The sequence below is a fragment of the Eschrichtius robustus genome, chromosome 14 (genome assembly GCF_028021215.1).
Source record: "Eschrichtius robustus isolate mEscRob2 chromosome 14, mEscRob2.pri, whole genome shotgun sequence".
NCBI lineage: Eukaryota > Metazoa > Chordata > Mammalia > Artiodactyla > Eschrichtiidae > Eschrichtius > Eschrichtius robustus.
The window spans coordinates 15,291,706-15,308,731 of NC_090837.1; the positions used below are offsets into that span (position 1 = coordinate 15,291,706).

Here is a 17,026-nt window from a genome sequence, read left to right on the forward strand (position 1 = left end):
TAGAAACTGTGGACTGTGTGGGGGAAGCTGTAGGTCTGGACAGGATCCAGGGGGGAAAGTGAACGTCTCTGTGCCTCCACCAACTGCCCCAATACAGGCATTCACAAATCCTGCTCCCATTCAAATCCACAAAGGCAAGCACACTAGAAGTGCACACACAAACATACACCTCCCCCCCCGAAAAATAAACACTACGGGAGTCACATAAACAAAAAGACCGCTATCTGCAGAAATAACATACACGCAGACACACACACGATGACTGGCCCACAAACACAGATCCAAAAAATTCTGCACTCACAAACACAGCCAGCCCAGCTCAGTCACATACACGCACACTCACCTGCACGCGATTCAGATGTTTCAAAGTCCACTTTCACAGCAATGTTACCGCACACCTATACAAATAATCTTACACAGATGCACACTCACACAGGCAAACACCATCACATTCATGTGACTGCAGATAACGTATGCACATATATACATATATATATATACACACACACTGACCAACAAAAACAGGAGCACACAGACTAATACACACAAATATTAGCAGAACTATGCACAGATATAAACACACAAAAAATACACGTGCCAAAATGTATTCACATGATTGATTCATGAGTAACTCTAAAGAGAGGCAAAAACAAGATTCTCAAACAGCAAATGTATACTAACAAACTCAGCAAATGCACCCAAACACACATCCACAGCCAAGCCTTAGCGCACACAGATGCTCCTCTGGCTCCCAGCCTGCGGGCCCAGGCCCTACAGACCCCATTAGCCCTCTTTCCTGGAACGGGAAGGGAAAATCCCCACTTTGTCTGCCTGGCCTCCCTAACTTAGAGCACCGCGGTCAGTCGCTGGGTTGGCACCTTGGGAAAGGAGGCATGGCCCTCTCCCTCCCCCCACCAGAGTCACATTCCCCCTCCACACACACCTGCGAACGCCCCACACACCCTCCGAGCCCCGTGGAATGGCACTTCCTGCCTCCTACGATGGCTCGAACTTGCACACTCCGCCCGGACGCCCAGCGTGTGCAAACACCGCCCCGCGCAATCTCCAGCGTGCCCGCCTCGGCCGCGCTACCCACTCACCGCGGCGCCCCGACTGGCTGACCCGGGATCTGGAAGGTGCAGCGAGGAAAGCGGAGACGCGGTGAACATCACTTCAGAGCTGGCTTCGGGAAGGCCGGTGCATCCTGGATCTCCCCCTCCCCACATCTCCCCCGAGCCCCGTGGCCAGCGCGCTCTGGCTGGAAACAACTCCGCGGTCTGAGACCGGGACAGAGGACATCCCCCGCCAACCTGGGTCTGGGCTTGCTCGGCCTTTCTCCCTCTCTCTCTCTCTCTCTCTCTCTCTCTCTCCCTCTCCCCGAGAAAGGCCGGGCTGGGCCCCAGCCCCCGCATATGACAAAGGAAGCCGGTGCCGCCTCCGGGAGTCCCGAGAACCTCGCGGCCGCAGCTCCAGGGCGCTGACCCCAGGGGCGCGCGGATGGGGGAGTCCAAAACGACGGGCTGGGCTGGGGAAGAGGAGGCAGACGTAGAGCGCGATCCCGGCCTCGGGCAACTTCTGCAAGTTCCGTGGATTGTGAAGGGGGCAGAGGTCCCCCTCCCACTAGGCCTTCGAACCCCAGCCCCCCAAATATGTGTGAAGAGAGAGAAGAGAGACGCAGTTTTCAGATCGCGCGGCCCCCAGCCCCCAGCCCCAAACTGGAAGGTAAATACTTACTTAGCCTCCGAACCAGGTACAAGCTAATACTCAACAATACTGATGCCTTGTTTTTTTTGCTCTGTCCGGACCGCAACGCTGTAGCCAATTTAGATATGCTATAAATTTAAGAGGTTGCCATGGCCACCGCGTACCCATTGGCCGCCGGGCCCCCTACGTGCCTCGCCACGTCACCAAATCTGAATAAGGATGCGCGAATTAGGCGGCGGCCAGACAAAGATGAGGATCGGGACCGCTTGAAAGTGGGGGAAAGTGCCGGCGCCTCCGCCACCGGGGAAAGCCGCTCGGCAGAGGCGAAGCCAGCGGCCACCCAAGATACACTGGGGCGCGCGGCCCGGGGCATGAGGCTGTGAACGCCACTACTCCCCACCCCGCCCAGGGCAGCCCAGCGCCAGGCCCGCAATCACCCAAGGACTTGACCGGCTGAGTCTTGGTTCGGACCGGACTCGCCCGGCGGCGGCCAAGAGAAGAGGCGGACAGGAGCGGCGGGGCCAGGGGGCCCGAGGGCCGGGGGCCCAAAGGGAGGGCAAGGCGGCCCGAGCCGCCGGGGCGCGGGGCTATGATGGTGCACTGTGCTGGCTGCGAGCGGCCCATCCTCGACCGCTTTCTGCTGAACGTGCTGGACCGCGCGTGGCACATCAAATGCGTTCAGTGCTGCGAGTGTAAGACCAACCTCTCGGAGAAGTGCTTCTCGCGCGAGGGCAAGCTCTACTGCAAAAATGACTTCTTCAGGTAAGAAGCCGCGCCGCCCTGCTGCCCGAGCGCCCGCCCTGCAGGCGCTCCGCTGGGGCGCCGGGGAAGGGGACACCACGAAACCCATCCCAGCCTCCCAGGCCCACCAGATTCAATGGGGAGCCGGGGAGCCCACCACTCCCCTCCTGTCCTCGGTCCAGCAAGGGCCTGAACCCAGGCAGAGTGACGAGAACACTGCTTGGCTGCTTGTAGCTTGGCTTTTCCAGGCCGGCTTGGATCGGTGGTGGGCCAGGGGGAGGAAGCCTCACAAACTTGCTGCCCCTCCGTCTCTGCCTCTTGCTAGCTGAGGCCACCCCAAGGGTGGAAGCTTCCAGCCAGGCTCGGAGAGACTACGGATTTTTGCGAAGTTAGGGGCAGCTGAGGGCTTCTTCCACCAGGCAGAGTTCGGGAGTCCAGAAGCTGGGCTCCAGGCAGGTGGGACCCCCAGAGTGCTTCTGGACAAACAGAAACTTCCCAGCTCCTGAGGGGGCTCAGCCAGAAAGGCCTCCCCTGGTGATGGGGCAGGGAATCTTCTCCTCACTCCCCCCCATCAACTCCTTAAACATTTTCTCCTCTGTTGAAAGTACAAATGAAATGGAAGCTGGAATCAGGACCTCCAGAGTCCAGCCTTGCTGCCCACGGGAGCCCTCAGGCAGGTCACAGCACATCACTTCTCTGAGCCTCACTTTCCCAGCTGAGAAATGCCGAAGGTCGGCCTGGAAGGCTGTGGGGTTTTTGGCAGCTCAGCCCTGCCTGCTTCCCCCGGCTTTGTGAGTGCCAACTGCGTGGAGGGAAGGGGGGAGGGCGTGATTAACGCCCTGGAGAAAGGCTGCTCGCCGGACCCAGTACCTGGCACTAGGGAACTTGAATAGGAGAAAATGTCAGACGCGCCTCTACACGTGTAAACTCCTCGGCCCCAGAGGCCCAAGGCCCCTAACGTGGTGGTGCTTGCAAAGCACCTAATGATTTTTGATAAGGTGCATATGGCCAATTATGCTGCCGGATAAGGCCAAAAGTGACTTATGGCTTCTAATGCCCTCACTACATCAACGTCACCCAAATTCGCCCTGTTTAGAGACGTGGGTACAAGTAGACGTGGGGCCCCAGAGTCCTGGGCCCTCGCCCTCCCCCTCCACCGGCACCTCACCCCTCCCAGTGCCGGTCTGCACCATCCATTTCGGGGGAGGCCAGCCTTCTCCCAGCCCTCAAGGAAGAAAGAAAAGGATTTAGACCAGGAACACAGAAAAGGTGGCATTGGAGAGAGCCCGTGTTCTGGCCACGCAGGTTTTGGATTGCCTTCTGGTCACATTTTCCCACTGCCTGCCAGGGCCTGAGATTTGGGGACCTGGAGATTCAGTCCCTGCCCTTCAGAGTCCGCAGGCCCCTGACTTGCTCAGGCGGGGCGCAGAGCAGGGACTGGAAAGTGTCCAGTGCTGGTGGTGCTGAGGATCAGCAGAAAGTTCCCTCCTTCCTGCTAAGGTTCAGCTCAGAAGAGGGGCTCCCGCCAGCTCTCCATTGCTAGGACCCGACAGCCAGGCTCATTGGCCCTACCTGGACCCCAGCAGACTGTTAAGGATCCAGGAGGCAAAGCCGAGAAGTGGTCCAAAGCCGGCCTGCCTGGTTTAAAATGCTTCACGACCTCCAGAGCAGAATTTGCCAGGAGCAGCCCAGGCCGATCCGGTAGGGATGTGGGGTGGGGGCGGGGCGCGACTTGAGGTACTCTGGGCCTTCCACTGGGCTGAAGGCTGCGCCCATTGCTGGAAGCCCAGCAGAGTCCAAATAAACCTGACCGAGGCGTGACAGGTGACAGTGTCAGTCTCAAGAACAGACCTGGATATTTGTCTCACGTCTTGCATTCTGGCCAGGGAGGACGGGATTGGGATCTCATTTGACAGATGTGGAAACGGAGGCTTTTCAGAAGCTAGGGCAGGGTGGGAAGAGGTCAGGGCCTCAGGAGGATGGGACACTGGGCTGGCCCCGGGTGACAGGCCGTGTTGTGTCTGCAGGCGCTTCGGCACTAAGTGTGCAGGCTGTGCGCAAGGCATCTCGCCCAGTGACCTGGTGCGCAAGGCCCGCAGCAAAGTCTTCCACCTCAACTGCTTCACCTGCATGGTCTGCAACAAGCAGCTGTCCACGGGCGAGGAGCTCTACGTCATCGACGAGAACAAGTTCGTGTGCAAGGACGACTACCTGAGCTCGTCCAGCCTCAAGGAGGGTAGCCTCAACTCAGGTAGGAGGCCCCCTGCCCCTCCCCAGGCCAGGCCCCAGCGCCCTCCAGCCAAGGCCTGCCTGCGCTCCCTCCTTTGCCCCCTGCGTGCCTGCGGTGCACGGCTCAGAGCTCTCCACTCGCACCGGGCAGGTCAAGGCATGGGGAGGTGCGGGGGCTGGGAAAGAGAGTCAGCGTTTGGAGCCAGCCTTCCAGGTTGCCTACACTGCCAGCTCTTCCCCGCCCGCCTCCAATTCAGGAGCCTTTTCCAAGCTGCCCTCCTCCCCCAGTTTGGAACCGCACAATTTCCCCTTTCCGAGTCTTTTCAGCTCCTGGTAATTTCTAGCCGCAATGGGAGGACACTAATTGAGGTCTCGAGGAAGGAGAGGAGGGAGAGGAAGGTCCCAGGCCCGGAGGGCATCTGTACCCTCCTCCCGTCCCCTCTCCTAGAAGGCCGGGCTCTCCAGAGAGCGCGACTCCCCCTTTCCCAAGCACTAGCTGAAAAGTGCTGCGAGGGCTTGAGAAGGGCGCTTCCGAAGGCCCAGCCCCGCCTGGAGGGAGTGGGCGGGCGCCGGGCCCCTGGGGGAGGGGCTGTCGCCGGGTTTGGGAGGGAACCCGCCGGGGTTGGTGGCGGCCTGAGCCTGCAGGAACCGGCTACCCGACTGGAGAGGTCTCGGGCCGCCGCTGACGCCCTGCCCCCTTCCCGCTCCGTCCTCTCGCAGTGTCATCCTGTACGGACCGCAGTTTGTCCCCGGACCTCCAGGACCCACTCCAGGACGATCCCAAGGAGACGGACAACTCGACGTCGTCGGACAAGGAGACGGCCAACAACGAGAACGAGGAGCAGAACTCGGGCACGAAGCGGCGCGGCCCGCGCACCACCATCAAAGCCAAGCAGCTGGAGACGCTCAAGGCCGCCTTCGCCGCCACACCCAAGCCCACGCGCCACATCCGCGAGCAGCTGGCGCAGGAGACCGGCCTCAACATGCGCGTCATCCAGGTGCGGCCCGGGTCGGGGCTGGTCGGGTCACCCTCCCCAGCCCCGCTGCGTCCGCGAGCTGCGAAGCTCGGCGGAGCCTCCCACCCAGCCTCCTTGGCTAAGAGCGCGCCGAGTCCGGTCTAGGGGCAGACGGTGCGCCGGAGATCGGGGCTAGCTGGTCAAACTCCTAGCCAAACGATTCAGCCTAGCCCTGCTGTCTTCCGGCCGTGTCATCTTGGGCGGGTCACTTCACGTCTCTGAATTCCACCCCCGCCCCTTTCAGGGAAGGTTTTTAAGCCTCGCTGGAGTATGGGACCTTTCCTGTCCTCCCATCCTCTGAGCAGAGAAAGAGGCGATGTTCTTCACGTGCTCCTTCCCTGCGCCCGACGCGCGGGCAGACAGACAAATGGCCAGAGCCCGGCTGGGGAGTCGCGGGGCCGAGACCAGAGCCGTGCCGGGCGGCAGGCCTTTATAAAGCCGTCAGGCCGCGGATGGGCCGAGGACCAGGAAGCCCAAGTCTTTATGAGTCGCCCCACGGGTCCGCGAAATCCTTTACCCTTGGCTGGTTCGCCGAGGCCCCTCTCCACCCCTTTGGTCTAATCCGGCCCGGCCCCGGGCTCAGGGCATTCTTGGTGCAAAGGAGGCGCTAGGACCCAGCGGGGGTGGCCCGGGCAGGGAGAGAAGGGAACCCGGAACAGAGTTCACAACCCCTTCCTCTGTCGCAGGTGTGGTTCCAGAACCGACGGTCCAAGGAACGCCGAATGAAACAGCTGAGCGCCCTGGGCGCCCGGAGACACGCCTTCTTCCGGAGTCCGAGGCGCATGCGCCCGTTGGGAGGCCGCTTGGACGAGTCTGAGATGTTGGGGTCCACTCCGTACACCTACTATGGAGGTAAGCAACCTCCTTGGACGCGGTGCCCCACACCTAGGTCAATGCTGGTTGAGGGTGCAGGGCCGGATAGCCGTGATCTCAGGCTGCCCCGGGACCCCTCCCTCCCTTCTACCCATGCAAGATGTACACAATCATGAGCACAACTTAAGAGACACGCATCAACACAGGTACACTCACCCACAGATACTTCCTGGACAGAAAATCAGACACATGGGTTCACTCAACCATGCAGTGGTACCAACAGATAAACACATGAGAAAAGCAGGGACACACCCATGCAGGACCACATGAGTTCAGAGACCTCGGGGACACGCATCTAGACACATGATCACCCGCAACCAACACAGGTATACCCCACCCCCTAGATATACTGGCACTCTCACGCATCATACCGAGTCAGGCACTTCTGCATGCATCCCATCCCAACCTGACACACAGCCTTTGCCGCCCTGGCCCACGGCCTGGTGTATTTGGCACCAGCAGGAAAGCAGGCACTGGAGGGCAACACCGGCAGTAGGGATGGAGGGGTGAGGATTCATCTGGGGTTGCCCCCTTGCTATCTTCCAAGTCTGCATCGCCTGTTGGGCTTCGGGGACTGTGTACACAGCATCTGGCCCGGTTAGCCCAGAGGCTGGCAGTTGCTCTGGACTAGGACTCCCGCCCACCCTCCGGCTTCAAGCACACCAGGGTTCATCAGGGCTGGGGTGGGCAAGGATTGAGCCAACCCAGTTATGCACTCTCTGTCCTGGGGGCTGCAGAGGGCGAGGAGCCCACTTTGCACAGAGGAATTTCATGGTTGGTGTTAACCAGGCTCAGGCCTGGGCGAACTCTCCTCTTGGTCACCCCTTCCCTTCCTCCTTCCCTCCTCTCTCCTCCCTTCACCCCACTATGTTAACTTACTTCGCTCTCCTTCCTGGATGACCTCTTCTGACTCCCTCACCTCCGTTTTTTGTTTTTTGTTTTTGTTTTTGTTGTTGTTGGTTTTTTGGTTTTTGGTTTTTTTGAGACCCAGTTGTTTTGGGGCACTACGGCACTGACTCACCGTCCTACGCATTTCAGACTTGTGGACTCTAGGAAGGCACCTTCCCCTTCTATTCCCGAGTCTCTGGACTTGGGGAGCCCCCAGGAATGCCTCTGCCTGAGCGGAATCTGTGCTCAGTGCCACCCAGCCTGGGGGAGGAGGGGCAGAGGCTAGTAGCCCAGTTTGGGGAGAGGTGGCAATGTGGAGGGCCAGGAGCCAGGTGCCCAGGCAGACCCAGAAGGGAAAATAAGAGAACCCTATAACCAGCTTTGGTACATCCGCAGGCCTGGGAGGTTAGATCTTCTGGCCTGGCCAGGGGCCCCAGAGATTGTGGATGAAATGTGGTGATGTGCTTTTCCGGGAGAGACTGAGATGGCAGGGCCCAGGTTGGGGGGCTACAGACACCAGAGGCAGCCGGGATGGTGGACTTGTCCTGGGGCCTCTACTCACCAACTCTCTTCACCTATCTTTGGCTCCTTGAGCGCAAAATCTCCGCCCGGCGCAGGGAGGCTGGCGGGGCGGTACCAGTCCGGAATTTTTCCCCGCCTGGGTAATTAACCAAGGTTTCCCCCAGGACCAGTGTGCCTCTCACCAATCCCACCGCCTCCTCTACCCGCGTGTCTGCTAGATGGGGTGACCGCCTGGACACGCGGGCCCCTCTTTCCCCGGAATCGGGGGGGTGGGGACCCCCCAATCCCAGGGAGGCAGCCCCGCCTAATCCGTGCTGGGAGATCCCGGCGTCGGCGGCCGGCAGCGGGCGAGAAAGGGGCCGGGCGGCGGGGCCGGCGGCTCCCCGTGGGAGCGCGGACAAAGCCCCAGCTGCGGCTTTTGTGCCCTTTTCAGACGGCGTTTGTTCCAATTACCTCCGGCCCGGCCGCCATATGGGCGGAGGCGGCGCGCTCCGCGCGGGGGCCGAGGCCCTCCCTGGCTAGCCGGCTCGCTACGCGCCGTGGCCGTCCCCATCCCCGTCCCTTAGGGGCCCCAAATTCGCCTCTTCCAACCTTTCTCTTCACTTACGGGGAGAATGGAATGAGTGGTTTTTAAAAAGTAATTGGCGACCGTTTTAGCTGTCGCCTAAACCGTCTCCAAGCCCGCCTCCAGACACTCCCCATTTGGACTGATGTCAGGGGGGGTTTGGAGAGGGAAGGGGGCGGCAGGGGGCGTCCAGAACTCGCCCGGTGACAGACCCCCAACACTAAGCAGGAGGCGTGGGTTTGCAGAGGAGACCCCGGCTTCCGGGCGCGCCGGTTTTCCCGCCGTACAAAGCGGGTTATTGTCACGAGTGCGGGCTACACGGTGTTCCTTTCCTGGGTTCCCACACCCCACTCCTTCGGGGCCCACCCGGGGGGAGGGGAAGAGGCTGTGCGGAAGGACTTTAGGAAAGGGGACTCTAGGAGGAGGTTACACGGTTGATGCAGAAACACCTTGTTGAGAATGGGCGAGCGTGTCATCTGGAGCCCCTATGCTCCCTGAATTTGTGGGCAAAATTCGCATTTGTGCATTTTTCCGGAGAGAGAGCCCATAGCTATCATCAGTTTATCAAAAGCGCTCAATGGCCCCAAATACTCCAAAACCTTGGGGTCCTGGCAAACCCGCCCGGGGTCAGCCTGGAGGACCCCAGGCACACGGAACTCTAGACGCGGCCCGGCGAGGGTTCTCATCCTCCTCCCCCTCTCCCAAGTCTCTGGGCCTCAACTTTCTCCGTTCCAGGCCAGGTGAGGCCGGGACAAACGGTTGGAGTCCCACGTTCACCGGGACGGACGCGGGGCACAGGGCCGCGCCGGGTCGGCGGGGCGCAGGGGGCGAAGGAGAGGGCGCTGAGGCCGCCTTGCGCGCTCCGAGTCCAGGGTTCCGCGGCCGGGGCCCAACTCGCCAACCCCTCGGCGCTCCGGCCGCGCTTCTCCCCGGCGGGGTCGCGGGCCGATCTCAGTCACTTCGCGTCCTGGTCTCCGTCCGCCGCCCCTGCATCCCCGCCCTACTCCTCTCCCCGGCCTCTCAGCCCCGGCGTCTCTGGCCGTCTGTCTGACTCATCTCGCGCGTCTCTGGGCGCCTCTGTCTCTCCCGACCTTACGTCTCGTTCCTGGGTCTCTTGCCGTGTTTTTCCCGTGTCTCTAACCACACGGCCGTCTCATCTTTCTCTTTGCGTCCCTAGACTGTCTCTGCCTTACTCGAATAAAGCCGGGTCTCCATCTCAGCCGTGGGTTCGGTGACTGAGGCTCTTTTCTTGCCTTGACTCCGACTCTGAGTCTGGGGGCTCCCTGCTGCATCCCCTCTCCGCTCCCCTTCACCTTGTCCTCTGCCGATCTCTCCCTGTCTCCTTATCTGGCAGTCGCCGTGACTCTCTCTCACTCTCTGTGTATCTCTCACCAACTCTAAGACACTGTCAGGAATCGTCACTGTCTGTTGCGCCTCCCGCCACCGCTGTCTCCCCTCCGTCTCTCTTTGTCAAGGAACCTCTCTGCGTGTTCCTCATCGTCTCTGAGCCTCTCCCGGCCCCTGAGTGTAGCCTTTCCGTACTTCCGGTTGTCTCTCTGCCCAGCACGAGCTCCGGGGCTGGTCCTCCGCCCCTCCGGCCTCCCTTGGTCTCCGCAGGCCTCTCCACGGGTCTTTCTCTACCTCAAGTCAGCGTCGCGCGGTCCCCCGTTAACGTCCTGTCCCGGTGGCCCCCACCACGTCCCACGTCTCTGGCCTTCGTCTCCCCGGGTTCCCTCCCCCGGGTCTCTTCCGCCGGGTCCCTCGAGTCCCTCGGCGACCTCGCATCTCTCACTCTCCCCTCTCCCGCCCCGTCCCCTCCGCAGACTACCAGGGCGATTACTACGCGCCGGGAGGCAACTACGACTTCTTCGCGCACGGCCCGCCGTCGCAGGCGCAGTCCCCGGCCGACTCGAGCTTCCTGGCCGCCTCGGGGCCCGGCTCGACGCCGCTGGGTGCGCTGGAGCCGCCGCTCGCCGGCCCGCACGCCGCCGACAACCCCAGGTTCACCGACATGATCTCGCACCCGGACACGCCGAGCCCCGAGCCGGGCCTGCCGGGCGCGCTGCACCCCATGCCCGGCGAGGTGTTCAGCGGCGGCCCCAGCCCACCCTTCCCCATGAGCGGCACCAGCGGCTACAGCGGACCCCTGTCGCACCCCAACCCCGAGCTCAACGAGGCCGCCGTGTGGTAAGGCCGTCGGGCCGGGCCGCCCCCCGCCCCCCGCGCTCGGCCCTGGGGCCCCGCCCGGCCGTCCCCACCCCACCCCCACCCCCCGCACCCGGGACGCAGCCTCCCGAAACCAAAGCGCCCGACGCGGCCGCGGCGCGGGGCGCCCTCGGGGGCTCTCTCTCGAGTCCGAACTCAACCGGCAGCTGCTTCTCGGCTGGGCGCGGAGGGGTACCGACCCCCGCATCTGCATCCACCCCTCGGACTCTCCGGGAACCCCCCGCCCTCCGCCAGCGCTCCCCGGCAGCCGCGAGCAATTTCTTGGGACCAAAGTGAATACTCCGGAGGGTCAAGAGATTTCAAGCACGCTCAAGACTTCCCCCGACCCCCCACTACCACCCCGCACCTCTTTGGACCAAGAGAGGGCTGAAGCCAAGGGACAGAGACAATTTTTTTCCCCCTCCTTGCAATCCGAGTGCCATTTTGTAATCTTATTTCTCACTCTGCTTTCCCGTCTTTAAAAAAAAAAAGATAAGAAAAAGAGAGATCGAAGAGAGGAAAGGGAGCAAAATGAGTTAGAGAGAAGATGGAGAGAGCGCCAGCCAGAGAGAGAGAAAAGATGGAGAGAGAGAGTGAGAAACACGCTTGGATGGGGGTGTCACTGGGAGGAAGACAGAGCCACCTGCGCGTTGGCGCCCCCTGGTGGCCAATCTTGAGGATCACGGTCAGCTTCTCTAGGAAGGGGCGGGGGGCGGTCCGGACATTGGCGGCCCAAGTCCAGACCCCCACCTCTTCCTTCCTTTGACATTTATTCTGAGCCCGGGGGTCCAGGCCAGACTCAAACACTCGCCCACCCTGCGCTCCCCCTGGGCAAGGCGCCAAGATTTCTTGGGCTCTGGCCCACAGACCACCCTCCGTGCCCGGGTCCTGGAGGCTGGGCGGTCAGGATGTACAGTATTATAATTTTTTGGAAGTTGAACGCTTCTAGTTTCCTTATTTTGTATAAAGAAGAAACAAATAAAGTATGTTTTTGTGTTTACTGTTTATTTATTGTACACTAGTTATCTGGGGTTGGACATTTTATATTTTTAAGAGGAGGGTGGTCAGAGCGAGGGAGGGGAGGCAGAAAGAGGTTTACCTAAAAAAAACACACAAAAAAACCACAAAAAAAACCACAAAAAATCAACTTTTTTAAAAAGAAAGATTAATAAAAAAATTCTTTTTCCCTCCGTGCTGTGTGGTTTTCTTTCTTTCTTTCCTTGTTTTGTTTGTTTGTTTGTTTGTTTGTTGTGCCCCTGTCTTCAGTCACTCAGAGTGAATGGAACTATTCTGGTTCTTGTTTCTGACATAACACAGACTTGATGGGTGCAAAGACCTCTCCTCATCTAGAGGGGTGGCAGAGGGGTCTTTTGGCAATTACCAGGTAAGGAAGGTGCCTGTCATGTTTTTTCTTTTCTTTTTTTTTGGACTGCTACTATGCACCAATAGTATCTCCCCCTGCTTTACGTAATACCCCGATCTAACACACGCCAGCCTGGCACATAGTAGGCCTTCAATATATTTGATGACTGAATGGATGTGTGATTTGTTTGTCCCCAGAAGAATTCTAGCTTCACTCCTAATTACACCCCCATGTAATTCCAGGTGGCAGAAACAAAACCAAACAAACAAAAAAACAGGCTGGTAGACCCAGTGCTAGTTACCTGCAAGGCTGTATTAGGACAGAAAGTGCCCCCAGGGAGAGCAAGGCTGTTTGTCCTGCAGTTTTTAGGCAGTGCCTGCTTGTGCCCTTCCGTAAACCAGCATGATGGAAGGGAGTCCTCCAGGAGACTTAATGGGCCTGAGGCCACTCCCTAAAGACACGTCCCTCCCTCTCTCTGCCTCAGTTTCCCTACTTTCAAAAGTGGGGACTGGAGGAGCGCTTCCTATGCCTCATTTCCTTTCTGCTCTAACAGTGTAAGATGAGAAAAGCAGATGAGGAGAGAAGAATAGATGGAAGAGGGTCCCGCATTTGGATGCCTTTTCCCCCAAGCTTAGGGTGGGGGGAGCGTGCCCATTTTAGCAGCGGCAGGAAAAGGAGGGAGACAGGGAGCTGGTGGGTAGCGAACCACCAATGGGCACATGCTAAGAGTTCTCCTCATCTGTCCTTTTATGTGGACATCACAAGAATTAAGTCGAGGTGACCTGACTTTTTCTTTTCTTTCCTTATAGCACATTTATCTTTATCAGACAAATGCTACTTGCTCATTGTGGAAAATCTAGAAATTTCAGATAAACAAAAGGAAGAAAAGGCAGTCACCCAGAATCTCAAGTAAAGTAGTTGATGCATTTCCTTTCAGTTTTTTTTTTTCTTTCTTTCTTTTTGAGACTAGAGATCGTGCACACATAGACACAGAGCATAGACTTGCCCTTGGCATGCTCACAACTCTGGGAGCACCAGGCGTGGGAGAGGCCCACTCTTGTGTCAGGGGATCCTTGAATAACTCTGGCTTCGGAAACCAGAGTCCAGGAGGGATGTGATCCTGGCGTCACGATCTGGACTTGAGACTAATTCCCCAGGGGCTCTTCCTCTGCGTGTTTGTTAGTTAGGAGGGTTGGGAGCAGAGGTCACCTAGGAGTGGGATGAGGGAAGAACAGAACAAGGGCCCTGGGGTCTGGGAGACTATCTGGCTGGTCACTGAATCACCTTTTTGAGCCTCAGTTTGCTCCACCATGAAATGGGCTCACAATGGCATTTCATCCACATTGGAGAGATGCAATTTAACCCGAGGCCAAGGTTTAGGAAATATAGGTCTTGGATTCAATCCTCAGCCCCATCCTCTGCCAAACACACACATACACACACACACACACACACACACACACACACACACACACACACCAGCTTCCTTGGATGATGACAAGGGGAGAGAGAAGGGGACGCTTGTCAAAATCAGCTCAAATCCACCCCCACTCCTGTGAGCTCATTTCAGCTCCCCTAGTGCCTGCTGGGCCCAGGGGCTCTGGGAGGAGAAATCCCACCCCCACTCCACCCTGCAGCAGTGACCCTGCAGTGGGCCTGCTGGGCCCAGGGGCTCTGGGAGGAGAAATCCCACCCCCACTCCACCCTGCAGCAGTGACCCTGCAGGTGTCACTGTCAGGGTCTTAGGTGCACTTAATTAGGGAGGCAGTTCCTAAGGAAGGCTGGGTGGAGAAGGAAGAGAGTTGGAAACGGACATTTGTCCCTACACACCCACAACCATTTTCTCAAAGTGTGATCAGAAGACGAAGCTTGCAGGCTTCCCTGGTGGCGCAGTGGTTGAGAATCTGCCTGCCAATGCAGGGGACACGGGTTCGAGCCCTGGTCTGGGAGGATCCCACATGCCGCGGAGCAACTGGGTCCGTGAGCCACAACTACCGAGCCTGCGCGTCTGGAGCCTGTGCTCCGCAACAAGAGAGGCCGCGACGGTGAGAGGCCCGCGCACCGCGATGAAGAGTGGCCTCCGCTCGCCACAACTAGAGGAAGCCCTCGCACAGAAATGAAGACCCAACACAGCCAAAAATAAATAAATAAATTTATAAAAAAAAAAAAAAAAAAAAGAAGACGAAGCTTGCTAAAAATACGTATCCCTGGGCCCCCTGGCTCATGGCTGGAATTGCTCTCTGGCGTGGTGCCCAAGACGCTTCACATTTGTCAAGCTCCCCCGTTGCTTCTGAAGTCTCCCAAACTTGCAGGACCTCTGCCTGAAATAGTCTTGTCCAGAGTCCAATATGATCCTCATAACGCCCCTTCAGGATGAGCGTTGTTATCCCCATTTTACAGATGAGGAGACTGAGACTCATGAGCTGCCTGGGGTCACACAGACATGGAGTAGTTTTGAATCAAGAGCTTCTGCTTCAAGAGCCCCCCTTTTCCCTGGACCCAGGATGTTGCCCGGCACAGGTAAGACCTCATTCTGTGTCCAACAACTACATGAATGAATGAATGAATGAATGAACGAATGAATGAATGAAATGAATGTGCTCCAGCTGCCGTAAAAAGAGCTTCAAAAAAGACTCTAATGAATGCTAATTCTTACTGGTAGCAACCTCACTGGATTTTGTTTAAAAGCCCTTCCGGGGTTAAACAAAGCCAGTCAGAAGGGCAAAGGGCTCAGTGAAAATTGCCAAGGTCAAAAGACAGAGGACTTCCAGCTTCTCCACGTTTGTCCTTGTTTCTTTCTCTCTCCCCCGTCCTCGTCCCTTTCCTCCTACATTAATGTCTCTGTTCATCTCCTCTATCTTCTCATCGCCTGTATTTATTATCATTTAAAAATAAAAGATCTCCGAGAGGACAAAAAATACTGCGAGCTGTGCAGGTAAGGAGGTTAGCCAGCCCCTGGCTGCGCCTTCCAGCTCTGGGAAAAGGGGGACATCACCTCTCCCTTGCTGCCCCGAGGCTGTAATTCTGGCCAGCGCTGGACAGTGAAGCCACATGTATTCCAGCCCCCGGCGTGCATGCTCTGCGCCGCCCCCATCTCTGTCCTCCTGCCCTGAAATGAACACCCCACGGAGCCCGAGCGTGAGATCTGACCCACTGTGCTTAGGACTAATATTTAAAATGCAGAGCGGCTGTGGAGGGCTCCTGCTCCCAAGCCTTGTCGTGCAGTAAAAAGATATAAACAGAATAAATTACCTCTCTAGCTCGGATTATGAGACTACCCATCTCCTGACCGGAATTTTAAGTCCTGTCTCCCTCATAGTGCTGCATCCGGCTGATTTATGGAAACCCGAGCACTTCTCTGCATATTTCTTCTGTTCAGCCAAGTGACCGAGTTTACCCTTCCTGTGCCATTAGCGTTATTAACACCTGGGTAACCGATCATTGCAAATGGGCCATTTCTGTGATGAACGGAAACCTCTCCCACTGCTTCTCTGGGGCCTTGCCGCCTCTGGCCTCCTCTTTCTGCACTTTGTGCCGGGGCTCAGGACCACCCCCAGCACCTGCTGATGGGCTTCAGGGGGTCTGGGAGGAAACCTCTCACCCCAGCAGGTGTCCATGCTTTCAGGCAAGCACGCAGAAAGTGATAATACCACTCATTTTTTTATGCCTCAGAGAATGTTCCAGATGGAGGGCAATGCCCCCATTGACCAGGGAAAGAAACTGAGGCTCAGAGATGGCAAAAGACTAGCCTAAGTTCCCAGAGAAAGTTTACAGCAAAAGTTGGGATCTGAATTCAAATCTTCCAGCCCCTTGATACTCAAAGTATGGTCCGTGGATCAAGAGCAGCGAAATGCGGAATCTCAGGCCCCACCCCAGAACTTCAGAGCCAAAGAGTGCACAAGCCCCAGGAGATGAGGGTGCGCGTTCGGTTTTTTGAAGCATTAGCTTAGAAACACACGCAGGTTCTCAATAATCCCGTTTTCACTGGAGGAAAACCTTATGGTGTAAATTCTCCTTGCTCAGAAGCAGCAGGGACCCTGCTTCCACGGTCATACCACGTGAAGTTGAAGCAGCTGGCCAAAGCAGTGTCACCCACCTAGGCACCCGTAGCACTGTGTCCACTGCTTCTTCCATTATAACACCTCGACCCACACTGTGTCTGTGTCCTGATCCCCAGGCTGTGAGCAACTTGAGACCAGGAAATGTATGTGACTTGATTTCGGGCACTCTACCTCTCTGAGCCTCAGCTTTGCCATCTATAAAAAGGGCACAATAAGATCTAACTTCAAGAGTCATCACAAGGGTTGGCACTTCCCTGGTGGTCCAGTGGCTAAAGTTCCGTGCTCTGAATGCAGGGGGCCTGGGTTCAATCCCTGGTCAGGGAACTAGATCCCACATGCCACAACTAAGAGTTCACATGCTGCAACTAAGATCCCACATGCCGCAACTAAGACCCAGCACAGCCATATAAACAAATATTAAAAAAAAAAAAAAGAGTCATCACAAGGGTTAAATAAGTTTTCATATGTTATGGTCTAAACACAGTGCTTGGCACGGAGCAGACCATTGACTAATTATCACTGAATGAAATAATAATAATACAGGAATAACAACAATGGCTGTGTATCGGATGCTGTAGCTACTGTTATCATTATCCCATTTTCTTCTTTAAAGAAATGCTTAAAACGTTTTCTAAAACCAGGACTAACTTCACAGCCTATTTGGACAGAGATGCAATTTATTACTTTCCACAACATACTTCAAGATATCAATGTTATCTAATGGAAAATTATAGGGCTTGTAAAGATAAGAATAGTAAGAGATCAAGGTCTAATGAAGAATAATCTGGCAATCTGTTTCTTTTTATTTTTTGGCCACACCGCGTGGCTTGCGGGATATGGGATCTTAGTTCTCCGACCA

General features: G+C 57.1%; 1 protein-coding gene across 1 annotated transcript; it reads left to right on the forward strand.

Moving 5' to 3' along the window:
* The first annotated feature begins 2,293 nt into the window (after positions 1-2,293).
* LHX5 (LIM homeobox 5) lies at positions 2,294-10,729 on the forward strand. The gene is made up of 5 exons (XM_068563448.1): positions 2,294-2,466; positions 4,473-4,696; positions 5,395-5,672; positions 6,377-6,542; positions 10,362-10,729. The coding sequence occupies exons 1-5, from the start codon at positions 2,294-2,296 to the stop codon at positions 10,727-10,729; spliced, it is 1,209 nt and encodes a 402-aa protein (XP_068419549.1).
* Positions 10,730-17,026: the final 6,297 nt, after the last annotated feature.

Coding starts and splice junctions, on each gene's coding strand:
- LHX5 (XM_068563448.1), top strand. CDS start 2,294: ATGATGGTGCACTGTGCTGGCTGCGAGCGGCCCATCCTCGACCGCTTT. Junction 4,697..5,394: donor GGAGGGTAGCCTCAACTCAG/GTAGGAGGCCCC, acceptor GTCCTCTCGCAG/TGTCATCCTGTACGGACCGC. Junction 6,543..10,361: donor TCCGTACACCTACTATGGAG/GTAAGCAACCTC, acceptor TCCCCTCCGCAG/ACTACCAGGGCGATTACTAC.